The sequence below is a fragment of the Pezoporus wallicus genome, unplaced genomic scaffold (assembly GCF_028554395.1).
Source record: "Pezoporus wallicus isolate ANWC-B61680 ecotype Strahan unplaced genomic scaffold, APGP_CSIRO_Pwel_v1 contig_8047, whole genome shotgun sequence".
Classification (NCBI taxonomy): Eukaryota; Metazoa; Chordata; class Aves; order Psittaciformes; family Psittacidae; genus Pezoporus; species Pezoporus wallicus.
In genome coordinates, this window is record NW_026639548.1 from 4577228 (window position 1) to 4597486 (window position 20259).

At 41.4% G+C, this 20259-nt stretch overlaps 1 protein-coding gene across 3 annotated transcripts in view; it reads right to left on the minus strand.

Annotated features, from left to right (window-relative positions):
• Positions 1-5463: 5463 nt before the first annotated feature.
• TMEM132B (transmembrane protein 132B) overlaps positions 5464-20259 on the minus strand; it is a 233907-nt gene continuing 219111 nt past the window's right edge. For all 3 annotated transcript variants that reach the window (XM_057414845.1, XM_057414847.1, XM_057414846.1), the window contains 4 exons: positions 17087-17292; positions 9755-10028; positions 8243-8434; positions 5464-7470 (listed from right to left, as the gene is read on the minus strand). In XM_057414845.1, coding sequence (XP_057270828.1) covers positions 6316-7470; positions 8243-8434; positions 9755-10028; positions 17087-17292 — 1827 coding nt within the window. In that variant the 3' untranslated portion in view covers positions 5464-6315. The remainder of the gene's footprint in view (positions 7471-8242; positions 8435-9754; positions 10029-17086; positions 17293-20259) is intronic.

Consider the following 20259-nt stretch of genomic DNA (forward strand, 5'->3'; position numbering starts at 1 on the left):
CATGATAGGTGGTGTTTGCTGTGATGAGAGAATCACTGCAAAGATTACAGACCATGAACTTCAACTATAAAACAAGCTTCAGTTCAGAGGTAAGGTCTGACATAAATCCACAGTAGACGGTGTATTAATCCACACTAGATGGTGTGTTTCGTCTGATATCTAGATCAGTGTGGTGTGCATAATGTATGGATCCCTTCCCAAGAAGAATTAGTATGCATTTTAATGGATTTTTTTCCATTTTAAGCTAGAACTGTCTAAAAAAGCAAAACCTAAAAAAATCCATTTTACACAGTACTAGTTTCACTGTATGAACAAAATACACGGTAATACAGACACTCTAATGTCCACCGGCACATGTACTCAGAGAAAAGGAAGTCTGGAACAATAATCAGGAGGACTTTTTTATACATGGGATTTTTATACATAGAACAGGTTGGGTCAGGTTTTGGCCATTACAACTGCTGTGGGCTTCAGTTTGCCTGGTAGTGATACCTGGAATACCAGAGAATCCTGATCATAGTTAAAGCCATCACGATTCCAGTGGGACCAAGAGTATCTCCTACTCACAGCATACTGTAACTTCTGCTCTTGTGCTATTTCAGCACAGGAAATAACTCGGGGATAAGATTTCAGGGTAGATTTGGGATGGTGTAGAATTAATAGCTTCAGCTCCATGAATATCACGTACTGCAATGTGTCATGTGGCCTGCTTGGTACTGGCTGGAGGCACTACCAATTGGGTCCAGTTTGTGTGACATGAGGACATTGCCAACCTCTCAGGCTCCAGACCTGACTTGGCGATTGTCTGCTCCTGCCTCAGTCCAGCTCCTAACAAGACCAGTGGGAGTTTCAGCTGAGACAGCCTCCGGGATGTGGCCTGTTTAATTTGTGGCAAATATCACTGTGTGGGCCTTCTGCCTGCCAAATCCTGAGGGCTGACTTTTTTGGGAGGAAAAAAAGCTGTATTTGTTGGGCTGTTTTTTTCCCAGGTGAATGCAGGTAATTATTTTCCATTACATAGCACACACACAGAGGTAGTTAAAATTTACACATACAGTAGTTGTTTTGAACAGTTGAGTGTGTGTGTGTGTGTGTGTAAAATATAACTGCAAAGACTGTTTTTCTGTAAAAGCTCATCGTCTGATCCCTTTCATTACACCGAATGGAGTACGGCAGTGTAAGCAGATCTACTGGCATCTCTTTAATCAGATACTGGTAAGGGGAAGAGTGTCACTGTAAGGGTCAAACAGGGACCAAATATAACTGGCAGTACGGAAGGAGTGTCCTTTATGAAAAATGTGTCTTATTTTACTGTTGTGGTGACCAAATGGAATTGGTGTCTGATGCACATTAAAGTTTAGGTACTCTGGGGCATTTCCTAAATTACAGTTTTCAATCCACTCATTTAATTGACTTTATATAAAACCACAACTCAGTACTTGAGAAATGACAGTAGTGATCATTAAATCATTCAGGTGATGTTGAATGGCTCCCACTAGCACAAGAGCAGCCCATACCTTTGCAGTGAGATTGTACAGTCAGCTCTCAAACGTGGCCCAGCTGCAAGCAGAAAAAAGATGGAGTCCCCTCCTGAATGTCGGCACAGTGTTGTCTTTGGTAAGCCCAATCACTCTGGGAGGTTTTGGGAGAGTTTGTGTTTCTGGTTCTGCAACCACCTCCAAAACCTTGAGCAAAAGCTAAATTTCCTATTTTGACATTAGCAAGCTCCTGTCCTACAGCACTTGTGATGAGGTCAGCGGTCACTTAATGATTTTGAGACTGGTACTAATGGGAAGGTAAGGAAATTCAGACCCCTAAATCTAATACTTGACATATGATGAGTCACCCATGGGTGAAATTTGTTACCTTTGAAAACAGAGATGCCTCTCTGCTGTTCTCTGCAAGCCAGTGGTCATTTAGTAGGTCATTTGTTCCTTACGTTTGGTGCTGGGAAGAGATCACTTGCTGCAGGAAGAGGGGGCTGGGACACCAGTTGCCAGGAAGGTTGGGGGAAATCCTTGGACTGTGTAATCGGGTGATTTGTGTTGCTTTGAGCAAGGAGGCACAGGAGCATTCCACCTGCTGGTGATTCTGCCAACTGACTTCACACTGCAGGCACACCTCTCCCTCCACCCAACCAGCAGATCACCCTGACCAGTATAAACGGTGAATGGTTTAGTCAGTGTTAAAAAAACATGGCCATTATGTTTATTTCTCCAGCAGAATCTGTTTCTTTCACAGGCTTTCAGTTGCTGCTTTACTGAAGAGTGAAGTCTTTATTTCAGACATCTGCCTACAGAAAATAAGGATTTTTTAAGAGCACATTTAAAGATGAAAACTGAGGCTTGAATAACTTAATCAGCATACAAATTACACAGATATAAAAGTTCTCTTTCATTGTCTTAACTTACAGTTTATTTTGAACAGAATTCATTATGTTATACATCTAAGACTTATTATATTGTATAAATACCTTGGGTGTGATGTATATACATATTCAGTGTTATAGATTCAGCAGTTAATGTATGCATTTCACAATACACTGTAGTGTATTTCAATGTAGTGCACATGATTTATATTTCAGAAAAGAGCATATCCGCTATAAAAAGTTATTTCACTCATAGGGTACTCTACCTTGAAATACAGGGGTTCCATTGAATAATGGACTGTTTGTACTGTGTTGTATGGCTGTAAGATTTTCTTGTACATTCCCCAGTATGAATTAAGAAACAGCAGCTCAAAACGTTAATCTCTGTGGTTCTACGTCAAGAGGAGAGCAGGGCCCTGGTTTCCTAAGTAAGTTCTTGCTTCACTGGGGAAGAAGGTAGAGACAAGTCACATGGAGCTGGGCTGTGTGTGATGGCCAACAGAAAGAAAACCTTCTGCACAGGTGAGAATTACTGGCTTCTCTGTTCTTTTATGCCACTGCCATAAATCACTCACTCGCGTTACAAGAGGTGACGTCTGGCATCAGCTTTATTTTTAAGGTCTGCAAACTCGCCGTGTTCCATTAATCCACTCTTTGCCTGGGTGTCTCCTGGTCTGTGTGCTGATAGTGCGCGCTGTCCTTCCTCAACAGCTGGCGCACAGCATCTTCTCTAGACGTGCTGGGTTTGTTCAGCAGTAAATTACAGGTGTTGCTCTTCTGGGCACCTACTGAAGCATACTACTAATTAATCTGTCAGTGTAGTTTGGCTTTGCTCTCTTAGACAGTCCTAGTTTCCTGCATACATACATACACACACATGGTGCCTGTTGATCATATGTGGCAGCCTTTGCTTTGTACTCTCGAAAGCACAGACTCTTTTTATCGATGTTAAGTGCTGTTCATTTAACAGCAAAAAGAAATATTATATATTCCATGAATAAAATACTTGATTTTAAAAGCGGAATTGAAAAAAGTTCAGGTGAATCAGAAAACTGTGGGGGCATTTAAAATAATTTAAATTTAAATTAAATTTACTTAAAGTATGTCACAATTTTGAAATTAAAGCTATTTAATTTTTAAAGGACTGATCAGCTCCAAACCGTATTTTGTATTGAATCTATTCATCTAAATTCTTTTCAATTTTATAAGAAGTAGCAAAGTGCTTAAAGCAGTATAAGTCCAGAATAGCTCTGCTTTACTGGTGTAATTACTGAGAACAGAATTCTCACTTCTTTTGGTTTTTTGTATTGCCATTTTCCATGTAAGAACTTGCATGTCCCAACATGTGATGTAAAAAAAACCAAACCAAAAAAGAAAGGCTATATGAGCTGCAGTTGCAGATTTTTTTCTCCTAGTTTACAGATTCTGGTGGCTTCTAGCAATGACCATGCTGCACACAGGGCTGTCCTTCCCCCACATACTTAAGTGTGCAGCCTGAATGTACAGCCACTGGTAGGTACAAGCAGGGGTTAGGCCTCAGGTACAAGTTCAAGGACACACCCGTGTGGCAGTGGTGAGCACTCTGACTTAGCGATGATCTTCAGTCTCTCAAAGTCACAGTCCTTGAGAAATTCCTGACCACGTAAATGAAGTTGTTGGTTTCCATTGGCTGTTAATGAGTCAAAGAGCAGCTCAGCACACTGACAAAGGCATCCATTTATTGTGTGCCTCTGTGGCACTGACAAGAAGAGGTCAGCATCCGCAGGTGTACTGAGCCACAGTGCAGAAACAGGGCATGGAGTCCAGTACACTGCTGTGAGATCACAGTTCCACTGGTGAACTGATGGTATGTGCTCAGGAAAATAGCTCTGCTGTTTGCCCTCTGCAACTGCCATCAGCAAGCTGTTCCCTCTGATTTCCAGAGTAAACTTATTTGTGGTTGATTTATACTCACTTACTTACTATTGTGCAGATAATACTCTTGCTTTATGCTTGGGCCACATACAAAATAACGTGATGGAAAGAGATGTTAAACTCTAAAAAGGGATTTTTATGTTGGTAGTAACAAGGTTCATAGTAGGAATTAATATTTCCTTATGAGGTCTGGATCATTTAAGGAGAAGGGAACATTTGTTAAACAACCCAAGACTTCATTTGATGCACAAGTGCTGCATCCCTTATGAAACAGAAGTATCTCTGTGCTCTATTATTTTCTCTACTTAAAATTAGATTATAACAGATGCCATCCCCTCACTATGCAGTTCAGTGCCAGCAAACGTAAGTCTCTCATCACTTAGCTAAGCCTGATGTTCTCACTTTCTAGACTCACCATTAAAATTCTCATACTTTGCAGCAGTTACATTAAACCTGTTCCCAGTTATGGATTAGGCTGCAAATGCAGGATTTCCCGTGGTTAAGGTGGTCTCGTCTGTTCTAATAGCAGAACTGAATTACAAAATTCAAATCCTGTCACGAGCTAAGTTATGTAAGGCAGTTGTAATTTGGATCTTGTGTTTATTGCACAGGATCCATCACAAGAACATGTGCTTTATTGTTTTTGTTGAGTATTATGTAGATTCATTTTTTTTCTAGCTGTGATTTTCAACTTATTTGAGTCATCCTTCAGTACAAAAATACACGTAATGCATATGAAATGGAGCTTTGAATCTCCAGCATACTTCCCTTGTTAAACTTGAGAACAGTCAGTCACTTTGTAATGTGCCCAGTGTGTCTTTTCTTTCCTTCTTTCCTTCTTTAATGAAGTAAAATGGTGTAAAGTTTTTAGTGTCTTTACAGTCAGAGATGTTTTAGACTAGGTCTGGACATTAACTGTTGAGCATGGACTTCTTTGTCCTGCTGAACTCTACAATTGGTGTTCTAATTAGTGCAGAGCAACACTGGCTCCAGGCTTTTGCTTGCTAGGAAATATCCTTCCTATTCTCTGCATTTTGATGCCACATGTAACTTTCTTATTCTGAGGATAACGTTTATTGTCAACCCAGCTGCTGTTTCAGGAAAGCATTTTCCTTTGAAGTATGTGCTGTTTTGTTGTAGGTTACTTTTTCACAATAGCAATGACAAAAGTAAACCCAGGGTTACTCCTTGATTTTTATTTTCCAGGGTTTATTATTGTATTTACATTTCCCTGTAAGAAGATACAACCCTTTCCCAGTAAGAGTTCTAACACCTTTCTGTGTTTCAAATACTAACGACCCATATACCCATAAGAAAAGGAGAAAGATAATTGGTGATGAAAGAGGTATCTCTAGGGGCTGATGCAGATGAATAGAAAACTTAAATCATTATAAATATTACCATACTACACTTTGGTACAACCAAAAAAAACCTCCAAAGTAAATATTTAATGTTTCCTAAGTAAGTCAAATAATAGTCATAAACAATAGGAAAAGAAATTAACCACATGGGGGGTTTTATAGCTGTAAAAAATAAGATGACTACTTGGCTGCATTGCACATAGGCAATAAAATTAGATTCATTCAGATCCCTTTTAATGTAAGCCTCGTTTCAGGCTGTAAGCAAGAAATGTCTACTGTGCTTTACAAAGGACGACAACTAGAAAAATCAATGCAAACAAGTATCCCTTTCTTTTCTGATTTACCATTTATCATGAGAGATGACAAACAATGAAGTCTCCTCTGAGTCTGAGCGCAGTTGTATTAGCATTTTGCTAGTACCAGGCAGTATACAAAAACAGCCATAGTGTGTGACACCTCCAACACCTACAGGTAGCTGTTTTAGGGGCACATCCTGGTTTGTGGTGAAACAGGTTTAATTCAGCCAGCCTCTTGTACCTGCTCAGTGATATCAGGTTATCATCTCAGTAACTCCAAAGTTGGGCTGTCTTGTTCCTATTGCTGACTGGACTGACTGCTCCACCATCCATAAACAGAAGGCATAAAGGTGATTACAAACATAAGAAAGTAGTTTTACATATTGTCTTGCAGTCTTTCCATATAGTCCCTAAGTTCCTTGGAATCACCAAGATTCATATCTTGGCATACCCATTTAATATTATCATCACTGTCAAATAGAATTGAATTGGTGTAGGGGCCTCCATCCTCTGGCAGTATCGTTGTATATGAAGTGAACTTTACTCGCTTCTGCTTTGGCCCAGAAGGATTTATAGGTTCACTTTTAACTTCTTTTTCACAAAGGTACTCAGAAGATCTGAGGATATGGTTATGAAGAGTCTTCTGAGAGCTCCCGTTAAGGAGAAAGTTGCTTTCTTCAAACTGCATTCCTCTGTCAATCATGGTAGTGCACTCCTCTGACGGGAGCGAAATGTCAACTGTGTTTTCCAGCAGTTCAACCTCATTTCCAAGCCAGACCCAATCATGGGAATGGGGGATATTGCCTTGCTCACTCACAGCAAACCTTTTATGCCTGTACTTCCAAGCAAATGCCACACAGTTTATCAAGAAGACCAAGATTGCTAAGCAGAAAACACACAGCAGAGCATACATGCCAATCTCCAAATCTGTTAATCCTCTTGAAGTCAATGTGAGATCACTGGGATTGTTTTCTCCTGGTATTTCTACTTGCACAGGGAAACCTGTGAAGGCGGTTGGGTTATTTTGGAGCTGGCCGTCCTCCAGGGACTCCTGATCAATGGGATATACGAAAGTTGTGCTTTTGTTTGCATTGTCCTCATGACTGGACATGTCCTCATGGTTTTTGAACCACTCTTGTACTGTCCTCTCTTGTTCAGCAGGTTTCTCTATAGAATTGATTGCATGGCTTTTAAAATCTTTATCTGTATCATCAATGTCATTAGTGCTTCCTTTTTGGTCAGAATCTTTTTGACCAAACTTCACTTTGACGTTTCCTTTTCCAACAGCCAGAATGCTCTTCCGCTTAGTCTTCTGGCATGGCTCACTGATGACCATTTCAATTTTAATCAGAGGTCCTTGCCCATCCCCTTCTGCCACCACCACAGGCCATCTGGACTGGAGGTTTTGGTGTGTAGACACTACCATCTCATCCAGTGAGGTGACGGTGATGGAGAAGTCCTTGGAGTCATAGATATCTAAAGGTGTCACTGACCCATCGCTGAACAGAATCCATGCACTGACTATGGCTTCCTACAGGGAGAAGGCAAAACATGGGGAAGTTAAGAGACAGGTAAGAGAGCACAGATCAGGCACTCAGATATTTAGGTCTGTTTGACACTGGCAAAATAATTACACAGTTTAACATTGGTTTGTAGGATTTTTGTCAAAAAGAAAACATCTGCTTTGCTCCTCATTTTCTTCTTACAGATTTGTGTTCTCTGGACCGCTTACTCGGGCATTTCTCTCATTTTCAGGAACTACCAAAGACAGCCATCTAAATGTAATAAAAGGTGATGACAAATATGTAGGTTCTTTTGAATGCCAGAGCCTCGTGGTGAAAATAATCCAAATAATGAATATTTCCAAAGTCCTGGTTAATTGATTTTATAAAGGACTTACAATAGGGAATTTCTGTAGTACTGCAGTTCTAATGCCAGTTTTAATACAACATGCAGAGCTGTTACGTGTTGGAATGCTGTTCCCATTCAGCCCCTTGAAACAATTTACATTAAGAACACATCTGAATGCTGTATTCTGAATTTTCTGTCATCACTTTCAAATACAGAAGATTACACAAAATACACAGAAGTGATTGATTATAGCCTTTTCTGGGAACTAAGAAACACTTGCAGAAATACCATGTTTAAAAGGATGGTTTGACCAGAGCAAGTCTTCTTACTGCAGATTGCTAGTGTTAAAAAGATAGTTACACTTTCTGTAGTGATCCAGAGTCTCAATTCTACGATAAATACAATGAAAGAGATTAAAAAAAAATAATTCTAGATACTATTTTGGATCATACCTGTTTCAGAGTATGAAGAATATCATATGCAGAGGTGGTAGAAACGATAGCTCTCTTGCTTCCTTTGCTGATTTGTAAGGAGATGGACAAGCCTGAGACTAGTTGTACGCCTAGATCTATAATGGTTACACGGTCATCTAGAACGATCACTGTCTTCTCTGCCAGGATGGAATCGGAAAGAGGTGACAGAACCTGGAAAGATAAAGCAAATATCTTGCCTGAAACATCAACTAACTGCTTTAAAGTAACATTAGACTCTGATCGGCCCAGTACTTTGTATTAATCTTGGGGTTGTCACATCCATGTATAAGCTATAATCGATGTTCCCCCCAGGACTTTACACTTATTTGCTGCTAAATTACTTTAGTTACAAAAATAATTTAATAAAATAACCAATCGTTTCAAAATTGCAACTTCACCCCCACTATGGAGTATAGATTAAATGGATTTGGTTTAGAGAAGTCATTTTTGTTGGGGGTATAAAGCTCCCTGTGAATGCAGTTTAGCATGAGGCGTAGTGTAAGACACTGATTAACGCTGAAACCCAGTAAGGGAGTAAGTAAGTGTACAAAGCCTGGCCGATTGATAGGAACTTGGCCTGATGCCTTTGTAGGGACAGAGGACCTGAATGAAATGAAAGAGGACTTTGAAAATCCCACTGGGTGCCCATCTGCATTTTTCAAAGCCAACATAGTCCTATCAGTTTGTTCTAAGACCTTGTGTCTAACATGCTTAGAAAGAGACAGTCGTCTTTCTGCCGATGCCAGAAACAGCTGATTCGAGCCCCAAATATTTGAGATGTGATTTGGCTAATCATGGGAAATCCCAGCGCAGCTCCCTGCATCGGAGCTTGCTGCCTGCTGCTCTCTTGTAGTCACTGGAGTGAAAGATGCTTTTTAAGGGCAGAAATCCCTTGACCTCTCTGTGATGTTTGTTTAGGCTGAAAGGAGCTGAGCTCTAAAAGTACCTGTTCCTTTGTGCTGACTATAAAGGAAACCTAGTGTGACTGGAACATTATGGATGTTTGCAGTTAAGAAAAGCACCAGTGCTTGTATTCCTGTAGTTTGACTAAAAAATACGTATGAAGTTAGACAGAGAGACGGGCAGTGATGATCATGAGCACTGAAAGATTTCTGAAGATTATTTTTGTGTCCATTTTGTGAACATAATGGGACTAATTTTTCAAATACATTTAAGCAGATGAAGATGCATGTACGTCTTTGGTAAAACTCCCAGCAGTTAAGTTCACAAGGTCCCACTTAAAAGGAGCTGGGTATGTGCAGCATGGAACCCGCTTCACTGTTCACAAAATCTCACTGTGTTGCTTGTCACATTAATGTGGATAAATTCCATCAGGATTCACCTACAGGTATTTTACAGAAGTTATGAAAATCCGCTCAAACTTCCTGTTATGTTCTTACCAGCTTATTACTTTTTTCCTGAAAACAATTAGTTTTCTGTGTGCACCCAGAACTCCCTCTGTGGAATCTACAGATACATCATGGGCTGTACCTGAACCGTGGTGATGCCGTGCTCACGACCAACCAGAACTCGGCCATCTTGAAGCTTAGCAATCCTGGGTTCTTCCACCTTCATGAAATCAGCCACAAGGTCAGTGATGTCAAACTGCCACTCGGAGCCCAGCATATAGGTCAAGTGGCCTCCAAACTCAGAGGATTCAGCTACAAACTGTGTGAGGACTCGCACCATGGCATGCTGATACTGGAGGGTACAACCTTTCCCTTTTTTCTCATCATCCTCTTCATCCTCACTGTCACGGGTAGGCCTGTAAATAGATCCAGGTTTGTTATCTGCATCGCCATGATTTCCCTACAACACTACAGTGCTTCAGTTGCACAGTATTTTCCGTTAGATTAATGTTATCATCTGCTGCTGTGTGAAAAATAGGAAACCAGATTTTGGATGGGTAGGTTACTACATCTGGGTGGGATGCTTCTACAGCTTTTCTGTGCTGTACAGTTTAAAAGCTACTGCCACTTCTGTTAATTAATTCCTTGTTTGAGTGGGACCTCCCAGCAACCCGAAAATACGTTTGCTATGGCTGACATTTCAGTGGCACCACTGCTTGTTCACCCTGTCTGCAAGTGGCAGCCAAATCCTGCACAGGGCTTTCCTTAGCAACGTGAAGTGTTTATGAGAGGGCAGTTTGGGAACAAAGCTCAGTGGGGATGGGAGAAGATGTTTTAGCATCCTCTCCTCCACCTTTGCCCATAACCTTTGTGTTACCTTCTTCCTCTCAAAATTCTTGTAACACATTCAGGATTCCCTGCTTTAGGTAATGCCACCACACCTTATCCCACATGTGTAGCTCATAGGTTCATTAAGCCTTCTGCATTTGAGAAATACACTATTTCACCTTCAATCTTACACAGTTTGTGCAAGTGTCAGTATATTTAGTCGGGTAATGACCACAAGGGGCTTCCACTCAAGACATGAGTTACTTAGATTACACCATGCAGAGCGCTGAGGCTACCACTCACCCCACAGAAACAGCAGCAGCATTAGACACTTTAATGTTTCCTAACTACCAGTCCCGCTCTGCAAAATACAACCCATGACAACCTAACAGCTTCCCATAAACCTTCTATACGGCAGCTCAGTGATTTGTACCTGACAGCTGTGCTGTCACACCTCACAGAGCTTTGTCTGGTTTAAAACCCCATTTCCCATCAATTCTTTTACTGTGTGTTGTTTATTCCTTGGGACAAACACATGGATTCTCTTACCTCTGTCAAGTCAGGTATTAAGCACTAGGTGGTTACACTTTCACTCATTATGCCCCATGCTGTGGAATTCACTGCTCAGAAATAATTTGCCTTCTTCCTTTACTTATTTATTGAGCCTGAAGCCACCTCTATAGCAAGGGTGAGAAACTCAGCGTAAGCCTCTTATTTTTCACAGTATTTTGGGGAAGTAGTTTTGTGTTTATTGCATCCCTTTATCTTCTCCTTTGAAATACTAGCTATGAAAAACTATTATAAAACAGAATTGCTTGTGTTATAAATTGCTTTATGACGAAGCTGGCAAACAGTCAGCTGAAAACATATCTAAGAAAAGCCCTTGTTCTCTTCAAAATGATCGAAAGTCCTGGTGTTACAGAATCTGATACACTGGAAATACATTTTCAATGCACCACCTGGTAGCTGAATATATATATTTGGCCTGAAGTAAATGGTATTTGGTAGAGCCTTTTTGGTTCTGTGTGTGCAGAACAGTCTCCATCATCTCCATCATTAGTCACTGAATGAAACGTCACTGAGTAACACTGAATTATTAAGAAAAAAAAAAACAGGATCCTAAACCAGGATTTATTTACACAAATTTATCTTGCAGAATTGGACTTGCTGGGTGGTTCAGGAAACTTCAGTTGTTCTCTCCTTCCCCACGCACGGGTCAGGCTGGACTATGAACTGAACCAGCCAGGCAGCAAAGCAGATGAAGGGAATATTCAAGAAGGGAGTATTCACAGAGCTTACGTGGCCCATGGCTGCTTAGATTGCTTTTGGCTTGTAATGCTTACAAAGAGTTTATGTACTCCTTGATGTTCCCACTTCTGACTCCTGTATTCTGACCCTCTTCAGCCCATAACCCAGCTCTGATAACCACAGACTTTTTGAAAACCAGCTTTAGCGCCGAGGTTTGTGGACTTAACCTTCTTGGTAATAGAGACAGTAACATTAGTACCTGTGCAGAGCTGCAGAAAAATGCACAGAAGCTGTTCAGGTAAGGAGTACTTACAGGATTTGTGTTCAAGAGGAAATACACTCAAAGCAACTTCAAGGGAAAGAACGGTGCAGACCCAGTCCCATGCAGCTCAAAAATTTGGGTTGTGGGAAGAATGACCAGAGGTGAGGAGTGTTGCATAAAGGCTTCTGCCTGTCTTAGCAGGCTGGAGACTGGGCAGCCACTACTACCAACCACAAAAAGATGACTCAGGACCAACTCTTTCCTTGTGTTACCTCTAACAAACAAAGGTAAGGGCTCAGTTTCATTACAGAAACATTTATAAGTGTGTGTATCTGTACAGTTCTCCTTAGAAATATGCGGGTTTGATTGCATGTAACTGTGGAACAGCAGAAAAGCATCCCTGAAGCATGGAATGGGCAAGGCGCTTTCTTACACCAGTGCAAAGTGAAGAGAGAGGTTTGAATTTTCAGTACAAGCTTTGCAAGTCTGCATCACCAGGTACCAACTCCAGTTCTTGCTTTAGTTAAACAAATGATACCGATTTCTAGTTCAAAGCCACAAATCCTGATTCAGTAATCACAGCACTTCAGTGCTTTGTCTCCATGGGCACAACAAAATGTTTTGAGATCCACTGAACTGCATAATTCTCTTTAGAGTCTTAAACTTGTTACAGTGGTTTCAGTAGGCTTAAAATCCTTCATTAAAGCAGTGAGCTTGTTTTCTTTTTAGGAGATGTCCTCATGAATATAAGCTCTTGCTGCATACTGTGCTTCCCCCTGCCTTGGTCATCTCTAAGGTTAGCTCTGGATAGCTCTCAGAATCCTTCTTATCCTATTACTTCCTGTTTGGCAGACTTGCTTGGAAGATTTTTTCCTTTTCTGTAGTGAACCAGTGTTGCCAGAATTACATTGAATTTACATTTCACACAGAGAAAGCCTTTGCCAGAGAGCTGAGTTACAACAGCAGCCCTGTTACAAGGGTGCCTGCTAGCACTGATCTAATCAGTGATCTGTCAACTTTACATTACAGATGCTGTCTGTGAGCAGTTTAAGTATGTCTCTTCTAATTTCTACCACTCTCAAACCAGGCATCACATTCTTGGGCCAGATGCCAATTTTTTGTTACAAAAAACCCCTAAAGAAATCAGTTTTGCTGGTTTTGAATTTAAATACTCATTAAAGAATTGTGTATTTAAAAAACAATTGCAATACTTCTAATTGGGGGGGGGGGGGTGTGTGTAATTTTGGACACAGAATACAAGCCACTGAAAGTTGATTTAGTGGAAGCTACAGCAATAAGCTGCAGATAGGTCCAGCCACAGTTCAGGTAGAAACAGAGTTTGGTACCTTTACATGTCTTGAAAATACCATCTGCCTATTTACAAACATCTCTATGGCCTTATCTCCACAGGTCATTAGAGTCAGCTAAGTAAAGGAGGGAATTTACAGCATGTTCAAGCATTGTGTGGATGTTACTCACAAATGGAATGATTTGAATCTGGTTTCACTTAATTCACCTTCAGTTACAGCTTCATTTTTGAGTGGCAGCAGTCACACAGAGGTTTACCTGAAGCAGTTTGGTTTTTCCTGCATTTAACTTAGGCTTACTTCCCTGGTTCTGTCTCTAGTACTAGACAAGACCAAAACAAAGCTACCACCTAATGAACCATTACTCCAACAGACTGCCATTCATAAGCAATACCACATCTCTTTTAACTGTTCTGAAGGTTTTGAGGGCTGTTGCTACTCTGAGTTACCATGACACAGTAATGGCTTTACCACAGCTACTGTGAGGTAGCTGCCTCCCTGGGAGCATTGTGAAAACTGACTGCTATCCCAGTTGCAAATATTTACTTAAATCTCCAGCTTGGTCTGTGAGCCTTTAGCCGTGCAACTGCTATTAATGCAGGTGGAAGCCACTCACCCACATAAATGTATGTGCATACAGCTGCTAGTGCAGGAACTTCAAGAAGGATGTAATTGGTTGGCAGATACATGAGGAACTGAAATGTTCTTAGACCAGCAGAGGCTGCTTGGGCCTCTTCTACACTCTCATATTTGACTTCAGTTTAAATCTACACTTTTCATTTGCTGAGGCTGTGGGCTGCTGGGCAGCCTGTTGCAGGAGCAGGGTTTGTGTTAGCCTGAGCTAGCTCAAGGACCACAGTCCATGCATTAGTCATGAGCTCATTCAACTTGCATCTGGCAAGGGAGGCCGTTCACATGTGCAGTAGCACACACCACAGATCAAGTTCTCCTCTGGACAATAAATAAAAGTTGTTAGCCATATACTTACAGACTGATATGCTAAACTGTACTGCTGCCCTTACATAGGGGAGCCTGGTTTTGGCCCAGTTTCCTACTTTTGCTCTTTCTATTCCTCCAGGAAGTTCCTGCTCTTACAGCAGTTCAGACCAGGTGAGAAGCCACACAGTTCAAACTGAGCCGGGCACAGGGCATTTGTAAAACTTGGAAAAACCCTTTTTTATTGCTTTGTGGCAATTACTCAGGGAGTTAGGTAAGCCAGCATGTCTGTAATCACATGTATTTTACCGTTACAGGCATGGTAGGGTTTAGAGAGAGAAGCAGTACGTTTTATTAGATCAACAAACATCATTGGAAAGAACAGATGTGTTTTGAGGCATATAAACACTTTTCAGGTCTGAAATAGAAGCTGTTATATTCAGATGAAGAACAGCCATGCTGGGACAGAAGTTTCACAGGCATTTCTTTTGTTGACAGCACCAATAAAAACATTTACAAGATTATTGTAAACCCAGTTATATTTTGCCATCTGGCTCAGCCCCTCTGACAACTGAACCAGCACAGCTACACTGAGCGTGTGGGAAGGAAATACTGGGGGAACCAGGGGGGACAGAGCAGTGTTCAGAGGTTGAGGAAGTGTCTGCACAACCCCTGTAAGAAATGCTCAAAAATGTTACCTTCTGTATATGGCTCTACGTGAAGTTGCAGCAATACAATGCTATGGCAGCCACACCTGCTGGGAAATGCTTGCATTTGGGGGTTTAAATAAGATTAAGGACCTCTCCCCTCTTTCAAGCCTATCCTCAGGTATCACACAAGACAACCTTCACACTGCACAGCACTAACACTGTATGGCACACACCGGGCAGGCATATGAAGGCTGAAGCATTGCTCAAAGGAAGCGAGTGTGGCCTTCTGGCTGCATCACTGAATGAGGATTCAGGAAAAAGTTAAGAGAAAAATAAAAAAACTGGAAAAAAAGAACAAGAAAAGCCACTAAATCTCAGGTAAAACCCATCCAAATCTAAAAGGAAATGTAAAAACCTTTAGTACAAAGCAAATGTCAAGAGTGAGCACAACTAATGCTACTCCTACACTACCTATTGATTTAGAATAGCTCCCCAAAGTTAAAAAGAATCCCCATGAATGTTCCATAAACCAAGAGATCATTTATTTCTAGTTGAAACCTTTCCCATTCCAACGGGCCTGGACTGCTGACACGCAGTGTCGTAACCCCCCAGCTGCAGTTCTGGGGGGCGAGACGGGGGCCACCCTTTCTCTTCCACCCTCCATGGAAAGGCTTGCTGAGGATGTGCCAGCAGTTCCCATGCAATCTGAGCAGCAGCAAACCTGCCCTGCTTGCCAGCTTGCAAACAGAGCAGACTCTCAGGCCATTATCTTTATTTCAGCTGGCCAAATAAATGAGAACTAGACACCAGGGGGTAAATTTCTAGCACTGCATGTAATGGGCTTAAAGTCAGAATATCCACGACTGTTAAGCACAGCTGAATGTCTAACTCACTGAGCTTGCTGCTCAAAGTTTACTCCTGTAATAAACAGCAACAGCCTAATCCTGCAGATACTTGCTTAGCAAAATCCCCACTGGTTTTAGTAGGAGCTGCGCCTAAGGGAGTGTTGCAGTGCTGGACACGTTACAAGCAGAAGAAGGTAAGTTAAGTAAGTGAAACTTTAAGCAGCCAGCATACATTGGTCCGCCACCCAGCACATCTCTCCCTGCCACAAGTGGCAACTCTGCCTTTATCACAGAAGCAAACACACAATTTATTTCATGCCAGATCCTCATCACCTCTTCTGTCACTTCCAGAAATGTCCCCATAGCCCAGAGGTAAGTCAGTCCCTTTCTTTGTAGCTCATTATCTGAACGTCTGGTAAATTCTGTCCTATTACCTTTGGTTTTATGCCTTCATAAAGTATTAGGTAATTCTAGTCCACTGCTGCCTGTTTGGGCTCTTTAAGGCTCTTCAATAGCTGAGACAGATGTTCTCTTAGGCAAAGCGAGTGCTTCAACAAGAACTGCCTTGGTGTTTAGCAGTGCACTTCCTGCTGCCAGAAATGCTTTTTCACTGTATTATAAATCTGAGCTGGTGTCATGCCTTGTTCTCCTGTAGCATTTTTCAACTTAGCCTGAAACCCACCAATGTAGCAGTATTACTGGAAATTCTTAATCTTGCAAATTGTGCAAATGATGGGTATTTTCATTAGGGAATAATGGGAACAGAGCTCAAAATCCCTACCTCCCCCCTAACACACCTTTTTCCCAGTCCACATATGTCCTGGAAGAATCTTCAGTAGGAACATGAGCGTGTTTTTACCTAGTTGGGATGTGCTAAGTGATGCTTTGGCCAGGTCTGCTGTACACTACAGAGACTGAACAATCACCCAAAGCTTCAGAATCATAGGATGGTTTAGGTTGGAAGGGACCTTGGAAGAGCATCTAATCCAGCTGCCCTGGCAGTGCCCAGTGACCTCACTCCCTGTTTCCCTATTTCATTTAGCACTGTAAGCAGAACCTTGAGCACCAGCCATGCTGAATATCACACACATAGTGTTACATAACAGTGGGTGAGGTCCAGGTCCTTGTCTTCAGATTTGCACACTGGAGTTACGATACAGTTTCCTGAGGTTGTGTGGAATTCCTTAATGCTCCAGGCAAAGCCACTGACTACACAGATTGGGATAAAACGTAGCCTACTGATACTGCTGTTGGATGTCTTCATGAAGGCCAAGACAGACTAAAGCCGAACTTCAAAAAGGAGAGTTTAGATTCTGAGAAACACTCTAAAAACGTGTTGTGTTCTAAACCCAGAGGCCCCGAGCATGGATGTGGACTGTGCCAGTGCTGGAAGCATACCTTTTGTTGGAGGTGACAGGTATCCTCCAGCCTTTGATCTGGCTGAGCTCTGTGTCAGAGATCTCGATCTGCAGCGGGAGCCTGGGAACCCAGACCGTCACTTCTAATTGGGTGGTAAAATGCTGGTAAGTGAAGTTAACAATAGTATCCACTTTGCTTTTCATTTCCTTGCCATTAACGAAGATGGAGTCACAGCTGTCAGAAACCTTCAAAGAAAAAAGAAATAATTAGGAAATGAATAAAAGTTTCTGAGGAAGCCCAAGGAATGATGCATCAGTCCAGAGACAACACTGATAATGTGAGCCATGCATACTGCATTTTCAGTTTCCTAATTAGTAGCAAACAGTGATAAACGGACCCCAGGGAAACAGTTCTGCTTTCCTCAATGGATACTACTCAAACTACAGATGTTATATAACCTATGTGAATCTTTTATGCGAGGCAGATTACACTGTTCATGAATCAAACTCCATGTGCATCAAAGTTTATGTTTACAACTTGCTTAAAGAATGTGGAAAAAATGGGGCCATATGTTAGTAACAAAAAGACTGACTCAGAACCATAACACAGAATCCATTCCTTTTTCCTTGAGCACAGAACACTGAAAGACAAAGATCCCCTCATGGCTCAGGAGCACGAGTGCAGCACAAGCATTAATTTTTAGAGCTTCTCAGTAATTGTTTTAACAAAACGTATCTGTAGTTGCTTTGTGTCAGCATTCAGAATTACTGCCAGAACTAGCACATGGGCTCTAAACTACAACTCATCTACCCTCCTGGTTCCAGGGATCCTTTGGCACAAGATCAAGGTCCTGAACACAGATCCTGTTTACGTAAAGACCATGACATAGCTGTGTGTTTGACCTGCACCCTGGAAAGACGGAACTGCTTCAGGAGGTATGGGTTTAAATTATATTTACAAATGTGTGTTTTTATACCTTTACAATATATATAATACATTCAAATTAATGTATAACATGTTTGTAGATATATGTACATACATACATGCATCTATACATGCATCTGGATCTATGTAAAGGTTTGTATTCTGCTTCAAAGCGAGAGAGAGGTGATAGTCTCCATCAGAGTCCATGAACTGTGGTTTTAATCTTTTAAAACCATGGCTTACAAGATGTAGCTGTGTTACTGCAGTGGACTTCGTTCTTGTCAGGACTGTTCTGTGTCATGTGGTATAATGCATTGGGACTCAGATCTGAAGAGATTCTGGCCAAGCTGGTGATTAAATGCCCATTTACTGGAATTACTGAGATAGCTCATGTAGACTTCAGTGGGGAACATGCTGAAACACAGGTTGGTTTTTGCTCTGCAAAGGTCCCTCAGATCTCTTCTGGTATTAACAGGAATTAGGGGTTACTGAGCCCAGAAAAATTACAGCAACCGTGTAGCAGCCTATTTTGTTCCCCGGAGTCAGTCCTCACATCACATGTGACTTTGAAATGTAAGTCTTGTTCTGCTTTGAATCTCAGAATAACATCATTTCTCTCTCGAGCTCTATCATGGTATACAGCCGTTAGATGAACAATACCTGAGTTGCACTATCATGCCAACTTCTACTATCAAGGACAGAAGGGGAAACTTTTGGGAAACACTGTACCAGCTGGTATATATGCACTGAACATTGGCTGTTGCACACTTGGTGAGACCAGGCAGCCAAACCTTTCAGATCGTCCCTTTGCTAACACCACTGTACAATTAACATAACTCTCCTGTCCTGCTTAGTATTAGGTAATAGTTTTGCTAAAAATACTGTCAAGTGCTTTGAGATTTTGATTAGAAAAACTCGCTGTCCAGTGTTTCTCCCTCCACATGCAATACCCATATATAAAGTAAAAGAGCTGCACTTCCACATTTGCCATTTCCAGATCAGCTTCTTGGATCCTAATCAATGTACTGAAACTACAATCAATGACTTGTTTGCAAAGGGACCAAGCCAGGTTGTGAGTGATGGGGCAGAGGAAACCACGTCACTCTTCTGGAGAGATGCTCCTGCCACAGGAATTTAAAAACAATGACAAATAAATCCAGTTATCTGATAAAGAGCTTACAATGGACTCCAGGCCCTGGAGAACCACAAATGAACCTCAGAACCTTTGTTTCCCCCTAGTAATGTGTCGTAAGTGTCTCTGGAAAGTTTTAGCACATTAAGCAAGCCCATTAATTGAATGAGCAGTTGAGATTCTAAATCATAAAGCCTACACCTAGGGAGTTTTGTGAAAATTAATACAAGACAGAAATAATTACCAAAACTCAAAGAGGGAGGGATAAACATCAAGACTGGATCAGGGGAATAACTAATATCTGACATGACAGCAGCTAATATTTTAGATTCTCTTCTTGCTGTTTAAAATGTTCGTCTTGCCAGCAGGCAAGAAAGGTGCTAAATTAGGGAACTGAAGGATGGACTTTAATTGTAGCTGTAAAAACATCAGGCTGGGCTTACAAATTTCATAGATTAAATGTCTAGACAGAGCCATTTAGTCACTTCTGTACTGACCAAGAGATAAGCAGGAATCAGGATATATAACTACACTCTACAAGTTCACCCAGCAGCCTTGTGTAGAGTTCAGAGCTTGTGGTGCACTTAAGTGTATCTTCCAGAAAATAATCCAACCTTGGTGAGAAAACTTGAAGAGACACATTGTTCTTTCAGTTCTACATCTGGAATTTGGGTTTACTCTGTTAGGTACAAGCAAATCAAAGAATTTAAAGGGAAATCATGAGTCCTTGAGGAAGTATGGGAAGCCATGACTACTGTTAACCATTTGGGCTAGACTAAACCTCACCTGAGGAAACCTCTATTATCTAGTTGAGGTCATGCTTTGTCTAGAAAGGTTGGGCCAGATGATCCTTGAGATCCCTTCCAACCTGGTATTTTATGATTCTATAATCCATACATGTTCAGCATACATGATCCATACATGCTGAGCACTCTTATTGCACTTGGGATCTACAACAGGCCCAGAACAAAGAATTAGTTTCATCCATGTCTCAAATGAGAGTTGTGATTTCCTGCTGACAGCGTTCTGACACCCCTCCAGAGTGAAGAGGGAATGAGAAACACACTTTGAGTTTTGGGGACTCGGTGCCAGCTGTATTCTCTGGCTAATGGCCTACAGCGAATGCTCCCCTTCACTTTCTCCCTTTCTAAGTCTC